This window comes from Verticillium nonalfalfae, assembly GCF_003724135.2.
Source record: "Verticillium nonalfalfae strain VnAa140/NRRL 66861 chromosome Unknown scaffold_147, whole genome shotgun sequence".
In the NCBI taxonomy this organism is placed as follows: Eukaryota; Fungi; Ascomycota; class Sordariomycetes; order Glomerellales; family Plectosphaerellaceae; genus Verticillium; species Verticillium nonalfalfae.
Window position 1 is genome coordinate 62,175 of NW_021167372.1, and position 8,946 is coordinate 71,120.

The 8,946-nt window shown below is 55.0% G+C and overlaps 3 protein-coding genes across 3 annotated transcripts; 2 read left to right on the forward strand and 1 right to left on the reverse strand.

Annotated features, from left to right (window-relative positions):
- Nucleotides 1–421: 421 nt before the first annotated feature.
- Nucleotides 422–2,386, forward strand: D7B24_002063 (uncharacterized protein; the record flags this gene model as incomplete). Its single annotated transcript, XM_028636279.1, has 6 exons — nt 422–578; nt 629–789; nt 925–973; nt 1,030–1,207; nt 1,262–1,331; nt 1,379–2,386. The coding sequence occupies 6 exons, from the start codon at nt 422–424 to the stop codon at nt 2,384–2,386; spliced, it is 1,623 nt and encodes a 540-aa protein (XP_028491466.1).
- A 2,554-nt stretch (nt 2,387–4,940) lies between these two features.
- On the forward strand, nt 4,941–6,715 carry CDC3 (Cell division control protein 3; the record flags this gene model as incomplete). The annotated part of the gene is made up of 5 exons (XM_028636280.1): nt 4,941–5,100; nt 5,203–5,286; nt 5,341–5,499; nt 5,554–6,020; nt 6,074–6,715. The coding sequence occupies 5 exons, from the start codon at nt 4,941–4,943 to the stop codon at nt 6,713–6,715; spliced, it is 1,512 nt and encodes a 503-aa protein (XP_028491467.1).
- A 1,118-nt stretch (nt 6,716–7,833) lies between these two features.
- Nucleotides 7,834–8,832, reverse strand: D7B24_002065 (uncharacterized protein; the record flags this gene model as incomplete). The annotated part of the gene is made up of 1 exon (XM_028636281.1): nt 7,834–8,832. The coding sequence occupies one exon, from the start codon at nt 8,830–8,832 to the stop codon at nt 7,834–7,836; it is 999 nt and encodes a 332-aa protein (XP_028491468.1).
- Nucleotides 8,833–8,946: the final 114 nt, after the last annotated feature.

The window sequence follows — 8,946 nt, forward strand, 5'->3', positions numbered from 1 at the left end:
CCTAGCGCCATGCCAGATCATTCTCGACTTCCACGCAGACTTGCACGTCGTGCAAATCTCGAAGCCAATGGACTTCTCCTCACAGCTGTCAACAAATACTGTAATAATGCGCCACGTGATTGTACCCGCAATACCTATATATTGTTCTTGCGCCACTTGCCCGATGCTCGGTCGCGTGTGGCTCAAGGACAGCTTCTGTATTGTTCCCGCCAACCGCCTCCATTGTTCTAGACATCACCACTAGTAGGCGACCGGGAGACCCAGTGAGGGTGCAAAGAGTCATCAGGCAGCCACTTGGTCAAAAATATCTTAATAGTAATGAGAAGAAATCCCTTCCCGGCGGCGGCAACAGTTAATATGATGTACCGTTATCCTCGCTCTTGTCGTTTCGTCTCGAGCTTGGCTTTCGTGCCCACACAACATGCCGCGTGTCTGGAGGTCTCCCAATTCAGCAACGTGGGTTCCTCTACCGTCGCCAACGCATTCGCACGAGTGGCTTGGAGCAGACATGGGTCGACCATTGCTTTCTCCCAGCCAAGGGCGACCTGCGAACCCAAAGGTCGCAGTCATTGGTGCAGGTATGAAGCTGAGGAGCCCCAAAACAGACCTGGACGCTAATGATGAGCAGGTCCGGCTGGTTTGGCGTCCTTAAAGGAGCTTCGCGGAGTGGGGTTCGACGTGACGGTTTATGAGCGCAGGTCAGACGTCGGTGGCATCTTTACTTTCGATGCCGATACCTCCATCACGTCGGCAACACCTTGGACGCGCTCGCAGCTAAGCAAATATGTCGTGAGCCTTCCATACCGATTGGCGAAGTTGGGCAATCTCTAATCACCAGCCAAGTGCCCAATGTCAGATTTCCCATTCCCTGATGGCAAGGCGCTCCCCATCTCCGTTGTGCATGAAAATACTGACCATTTTCAGGCACGTCTGTCCATGTGTCATCAAAAGAGTGGTCCGAGTACTATCATCAGTACGCTGAACACTTCAACTTATATGAGCACATTGTCTTCAATACAACCATTGAAGTTATCAAACGCGATGAAATAAATTCAAAATGGATGGTGCATATTAAAGGCGAAACTGAGCCCAAAGTCTTCGACAGGGTGGTGTTCTCGAGCGGCTCAGAAACCATTGCCATGCTTCCCAAGATCGACGATGTACACAAATTCGAAGGCCAATTTATACATGGACAAGCTTACAAAAGGTAGGTACTCGATATATGCTTGCAATGTCGTTTGTTCATTTGCTAATAAATGAGTCCTGCTGATTTCGAGGACAAAAATATCATTGTCTTGGGCATGGGAAACTCGGCCGGTGATACAGCCTGCGTATGACGCCCCTCCGTCTTTATAAACTCAGCGACTAATTTGCGCAGGAACTCACTGAGTATGCCGCCAAAGTCTACCTTGCCCATCGCCGCGGCGCCAAGATCCTTCCTCGGGCCAACGAGGATGGTCCTCTTGACAGCTATGTCTCCTGGAAGATCTCTCGTATGGCTCTGTGGACGGAGCACCACGCACCTGGAATATTCCAGATCCTCGCCGATGGTTTACTTCAGAAGAACTCGGACAGTCACTTTAGCGGCGAGGAGGCCGAGCAAAATTCGGAATGGGCCCTCGAGGAAACTAGTGGAGACGTCACCACCATCATCTGCAATGATCACCTGAAGCGGCTGGTTCACGAGAAGCGAATCGCTTCAGTCAAGGGGGTCAAGCGGATCATCGGTCCACGGACTGTGGAACTTGACAACGGCGATATCATCGACGACGTCGATGCCATCATAGCCTGCACGGGCTATCGAGCCGACTTTTCGCTATTGCCAGATCTACCAAGCACACAGCTGGACGCTTCGCTCCCGGCGTTTCCAGACCTGTATCAGATGATTTTCCCGCCACGCTACGCCGACTCACTCGCATGTACAAACTATTGCATCATAAACGAAAGCGCAGCCGCATACCGCGAGCTCCAAGCCATGGCCATCGCACAGGTTTGGGCTGGTCACTCGATTCTCCCGAGCGAGGAGGCGATGATGGTGCAAGTACACGAGTACCAGACATGGCTCGCTTGTCAGATGCTAGCTTTTCCAGCAACAATGCTGGGAAAGGGGCAGATGTACCCGTGGATGAGATGGCTGCACGACACTGCCGGTACAGGGTTGTATGAGTACATGGGCTGGAGCCTCAAGGGAATGTGGTTTTGGCTGCGAAATCGCAGGTTGTACAACCTCGTCGCTTGGGGTGTGTACTCGCCACACATTTATCGTTTGTTCCCGACGGGTAAGAGGTCGGCGTGGGAGGGGGCGAGTCAAGCTATTATACAGGTGAACGAGGACAGGGAGAGGGCATTTCCGGATAAGAAGAAGAAGAAGAAGGGAAAGACCTAGATTCTGTCTCGGAGGTCGGTCTAACGATGCAATGTCCGTCCAACTTTTTCTGGACCATAGAAAAACCTCCATCGATTCACGTTGACAGTGGCTCTCCTGTATAGACTCTGACGAGGGGCAGCCACAGGCGATGAGCCAATGGTTGGCAGTTGGGTCCATAGGTAATCATGAGAACAGTCATGCAGTGTCTTCGCAATCAAATGTGCGCTAGCCTTCCATCAGAAAAAGAAGAGATGCCGACTATGTTTATCATCTCACCCCCCCAATTCTGCTGGGAACAACCGATAAACCACCTTGGATTGAATTTGGTCTGCAGAACTGCCATCTACGGAACTGGACTCTCGGCCGTTCTCCCATGGCTTGTGAAACAGTGAATGTTCGGTATGGCACACAATGAGTGGCTACTCCTTGGTTCTTCTGCCAGAAATCGGGGTTTGCTGATCTTCATGTTGGCCAGTGCTCTGCCAGAGTCTGTGTGTTTGCTTTTTTTCATCGGAGCCCGCTTGAGGAACCGCAATTGCAGCGGTTGACTTGAGACGGTTTCCTTTTTTCGCAGAGGGTAATTTGCCTGAGCCGCCGGCCAATATCGAAATGTTTCCCCGGGTCGTCTGATGACCCAGGTGGTTGACTCGTTTTCGAGAGCTGTGCACAGGCTGCACTGCGATCCTCAGGCAGGTAGAGTCCCCTGTTGTTTCAGAGGTGCTGTCATCTGCCGTTTGCCTACTGCCATCTCGATGGAAAGTCGTCGGTAAGTGAGTGGCACCTAGGTGGGCACAAGATAAGGCACCTCAGGTACCCGGTCTCTAGGATAAGCACCTGACAGACGAGAAGAGTGCCGTGGCAGGACGTGGCAGGCCGGCTGGACGTCTTAAATTACAGATGCCGCAGTGCATCACTGATGGTTCGGGTCTTGGTTGGGCTTCCCCGGACACGGGCAAATGGAGAGGATCCAGACGCGCAAGTGAGCGACGGCGACCCCTGGACTCGCCTGGGCGGCGATGTTTATAGGGGTATTTGTTAGGCCCTCGTATCATTCAAAGTCCCTTCTGGCGTGGCGCTCGCGGGCAAGGTACATCGAGGTGGTCAAGTCCCCATCCGTGCTTCCATCCAGTGGGAGTGGGCGGGTCCCTTCTCATTAAGGTCGACATCAAGCAGCCAACCACCGAGCTCGCATCCGAACCACCCAAGGCACGCCCCCCCCCGTCTAGAGGCCGGCATCCCTGCCTCTAGTCCTGAAGAGACCTAGCGCGTCTCAAGCCCCTATTGCTGGTGGAAAGCAACGGCCACCTACGCCGCCGTAGGAAGGGACGCTTGGGACGGCAAGAGGTACTGGGCCACTGAAACGGGGTCGCACAGCCAAATCTTTCTAGTGGCCGGCCACCTCCTACGCACTCTCTGCCTTAGGGACGCTGGGTCCACGTCCCCTTGCTCGAGCCGCTCCCTGTCATCACCTCGACCTAAATTTCCCATCTCCTTTCCTCCCAACCCCAAGGACGTTCGTTCGCCATCACGACCTCCATCCCCCTTTGAGGCTGCCTTCCCCCATCATTCATACTGCCGCATCTCGCCAGTATTTCTTCCTTTGATACCATCGAGCGTCGTCGAAATCGCCAGAGCCCTTCTTCCAGAGAAGTCCTGCGACGCCCCTGACACGCGACTTCACACCACGTTTTAGGTACGTGCAATGATTTTTCCTGGATTCGCTCAAATGCTGGATTTGAGGCGGGCAACTACACACCACGGAAGCAAGAATGGATCAAGCTTCTCGCGGGTCGCATCTCAACGCGGCGCGGTCCTGTCGTTGACGCGAAGCTGCCCTCCCGTGTGATTGAATGGTCATCGATGCTTGCTCCCCCCTTTTCTGGCTTTCTTGCAATGCCCATCAAACCGCCCAGGAGTCATCAATCGTCGCTGACTTTCTACTGCACAGAACCTACCATTCCTTCCCTAGGTACCACGTATTCGTGAACAGCTCCAACTCCCGAGCTCTCAATAATGGGTAAGCGCATTTCTCTCCCGAGCAGCGTGATGCATTGGAAAGGAAGGCAGGAGGAACTGCATTGGATCACCGGGCAAGCATGACCCTCGCAACCGAATGCAAAACGTGGCCTACATCTCGCCCCCGGCCTTGAATCAGGCCCCTCGAATATTCTCCCAACAACGTCGACACCACGCGCTCTCATTACGGTTTTCGAATAAACCCCCATCTACCATTTTCTTGGGTGTCTACCTTTTTGGTCCTTTATTGGTAGACCAGAGATTACCCTCTTTTTGGAAGCACGCGAACAAAACACACGAAAAGCCCCCCAATACCCACCCAGAAACTCTCTAGCATTCAATGGCGATGAGAATGGTCGAACACGTCAAGGCCCGAGCCCGAAGTGTCCACTTAGACAAGAGCAACAACAACAGCTCATTATGGGCTAGCCGGCCAACACCCAGCCAAGCCATCATATCTCCTTCGAGAAGATCCAGTAGCCTGCCAATCAGCAAGGACGACACCCTTGGCTCGCGGCCCTCTTCAGCTCAGCCAACGGTTCGTCACTACAGGAGCATGCTCTATGTCGATGCTCCATCCATCGACGCCCCCGGGGACACGATTCCAGACGAGTTCTTCCAGGACCTTTTCGATGCGGTTGTGAAGCCGCCCAAGCCCGAAACGGAACATCTCGTGAAAGCAAAGGCAATGGCCGACCACGACCTTGGCCATAAACGTTTGCGTTAGCACAGTCTCCTTTGCCTTCCTGCACGACTGCAGCACAATGAACAGCTTACCATAGTTTATGTCGATTGATTGCTAACATTTTGGCTCATAGCTTCTTCCAACGCATCTCCCGCCGTGTCCCCCCCGCCGCAACGGGCCGCCGCGGTTCCCGCCCCCTTGGCCGCCGCGCCCTCCAGTAAGTGACACTGGGCAATCTAAGCGCGATCGCTCCTTCTAACTCTGGCTTTAGGCGCTGCTCCCAGTGCTTCCCCGGCCGCTCAGTCTTCGAGCGACCTCCGCAACATCGTTCGCCGCAAGTTGACTGGCTACGTTGGATTCGCCAACCTGCCCAACCAATGGCACCGCAAGAGCGTCCGTAAGGGCTTCAACTTCAACGTGATGGTCGTTGGTATGTGGTTTGTATCCTTCTGTGTAAAACACTCAACTGACCTGGAATCTCAAGGTGAATCCGGACTCGGCAAGTCGACTCTCGTGAACACACTCTTCAACACCTCGCTCTACCCTCCCAAGGAGCGCAAGGGACCTAGCCTCGACATTGTTCCCAAGACTGTCTCCATTCAGTCTATCAGCGCGGACATCGAAGAAGCTGGCGTTCGGCTGCGCCTGACTGTTGTCGATACCCCTGGTTTCGGCGACTTCGTCAACAACGACGAGTCCTGGCGCCCGATTGTCGACAACATCGAGCAGCGATACGACGCCTATCTTGATGCTGAGAACAAGGTGAACCGCATGAACATCGTGGATAACCGCATCCATGCTTGCGTGTTCTTCATCCAGCCTACTGGCCACTCCCTGAAGCCTCTGGACATCGAAGTCATGCGCCGCCTGCACACCAAGGTCAACCTGATTCCCGTCATTGCCAAGTCTGACACCCTGACCGACGAGGAAATTGTTAGCTTCAAGGCCCGCGTAAGTTGCAAATGCATTCCAGTTACACCGCCACTTGACTAACCGGCACCCAGATCCTTGCCGACATCAAGTACCACGGAATCCAAATCTTCGAGGGCCCGAGGTACGAACTCGATGACGAGGAGACCATTGCCGAGAACAATGAGATCATGTCCAAGGTTCCCTTCGCCGTGGTTGGTGCTGGAAACGAGATCACCACCGCCGACGGTCGCAAGGTTCGTGGCCGTGCCTACCCCTGGGGTATCATCGAGGTCGACAATGAGGAGCATTGCGACTTTGTGAAGCTTCGCCAGATGCTCATCCGCACCCACATGGAGGAACTCAAGGAGCACACCAACAACACACTCTACGAGAACTACCGTACCGACAAGCTCATTGCCATGGGCGTGTCCCAGGATCCCAGCGTGTTCAAGGAGGTCAACCCCGCTGTCAAGCAGGAGGAGGAGCGTGCGCTGCACGAGCAGAAGCTCGCCAAGATGGAGGCCGAGATGAAGATGGTCTTCCAGCAGAAGGTCACCGAAAAGGAAAGCAAGCTCAAGCAGAGCGAAGAGGAGCTCTACGCTCGCCACAGAGAGATGAAGGAGCAACTAGAACGCCAACGGATGGATCTCGAGGAGAAGAAGCAGAGGATCGAGAGCGGTCGTCCCATAGAGGGCAAGGAGACCAAGAAGAGGGGAGGCTTCTCGCTCCGCTAAGGTGGTCAGCGCCCCTTGACGTTGCCTTTCGCCTACTCGCTTCTCCCACGACCCCATGTTTGAGTACCCATGATGCCCATACACACAAAGCTCAATGCGCCTCTTTGTCAGATTCTATTCTTGTCTTTTCTTACCACCGCCCTTCTCTCGACCTCTTTTTTTAATCACACTCTCGCAAGCTTTCCTTTAATCAACGGCGACCCTTCATCGTCATCCAAAAGTCTTTCCATGAAGCAGTCAAGCAGTGGGTTGATGCAGGCTATGATCGGAAAGACAAAATCCAGAAAAGATTGCAGATTGCGGATCGAGCTTCTGCGAGGCCACGATCATGACGACTAGGAGTTCTTGGGGCACTTGAACCAGCGACACTGTTTTTGTCCTGCCCTTTGTGGTGGAGGGCGAAGCAAGAGACGCTGCGGAGAAGCAATAGCTGGACAGCAGAGGCAAACTGCCGTAGCAAAGGATCGAAATCTTGTTCTTTTGACGGAACGGTTTCGCCACCCATCTCGGGTTTCTCTTAATATGACGGCACTCTCAATACCCCTGATACCTTTGGAGCCTTGTTTTATCCCTTGCAGTTCCTATAGAGCTCCTGTCGTTGTGTAGCGCTGCACAGCTTGTTTGCGACTGGTGTGTTTGTATTCTAGTCGGATAAGGCTATAGAGGTGCGGAGGTGTGGAAGATGGCAAGGGTTTTGGTCAGTCCATTGTGCGTCTGACGAGAGCTGTCCTCCGGTTCCTTAGCATGTCATTTCCCTTGCAGGTATTTTACCTTACTTAGTTACTGGTTTCGTCTGCGAATTGAAGATGAGTTTCCTGAATTTGATCACCTTGACAATGACAAGTGCCTCACGAATTGTCATGCATATGCTCTTCGCCCAACACTACAGTGACCTGACCCTACGACGCTAATCACAAATAAAAGTGTTGATGATAATACATTGAGACTACATTTTGACCTTCTACATAGTTACTCCAATGGTGTACACGCCGTGATGGTGGCTGTGCAGCCAATACCCTGTCACGAGCCACGTGGGTCGGTCCACATCCCCTCCCACGTATCAACAAGAACCTGCCTATATCGCTCAAGCTCTACTAAATGGAACGCTGAATCTCGTCCTAACGCCTCCTGAGATACCAGTTGAAGGCCAGCTGGTTCTGGTCGATGGGGAAAGGGGTGGGGACCTCAGCCTCGCCGCGGCGGGCGACAGGGTGGCGGAGGTAGACGGCGGCGCAGATGTTCTGATTGACCTCGAGGTAGCGGGGGATGAAGGCAAAAGGGGCGATGTAGCGGCGCGGCTGCCAGGGGGTGAGGTAGGGTTTCGTCTCGTCGACGGGGTTCTCGGCGTCCTCGGCGAGGAGGCGCGCGAGGGCGTCCTGCTCGGCCTTGGTGAGGGTCTGGAGCTCTTGCTCCCAGGTCTGGGGGGTGGGCTCAGCGGTGTCGACGACCGCGGCGTCGGCGGCGTCGGCATCAGCCTTGGCCTGTTGGGCGTGGTCGAGGTTGAGGCCCTTGAGGATGGTGGCGAGCTGGGTCATGACCGAGTCGCGGGAGAGGTCGGCGTCCGGGTCGAGAGCCGCGGCGTTCTTGCCGAGGCGAGAGATGGCGCGCTTGGCCTCCGAGAGGAAGAGGCGGACGCGCTGTTTGTGCTTGGCGCTCATCTTGTCCTGGCCGTCCTTGAGGAGCGTCTTGGCGTCCTGGATGAGCTTCTTGAGCTGGCGCTTGTGCTGAGCGGCGCGCTCGTCCTCCGTCATGGGCTCGCCGTCCTCGCCGAGCATGCCGGCCGCGTCGGCATCGGTGGCCGCAGCCTCGACGGCGGCTTCCGACTCTGCCTCGACAGCCGTCTCGCCTGCGGCCTGCTCTGAGGCCTCGGCCGAGGGGCCCTCACCGCCGCCGCGGTCGCCGGCCTTGAGCTTGTCGGCGAGCTCCTGGCGCTTGGCGGCGCGGAGGGCGGCGTCCTTGGCCTCGGCGGCGGCTTCGCGCTCCTCGCGCTCCCGCAGGAGCTTGTCGAGACGCGCAATCTCTTGGGGGTTCTTGGGCTTGCCGGTGGCGTAGAGGACACGCTCGACATCGACCTGGAACATGTCGCCGGGGTTGAGGAGATAGCCTGGGGATCGCATCTAAAGGTGAACAGAAAAAAAGAGTCAGATGATGAGAGCCTGATAAATTGGTTTGGTACGAGAGAGAGAGAGAGAGAGAGAGAGAGAGAGAGAGAGAGAGAGAGAGAGAGAGAG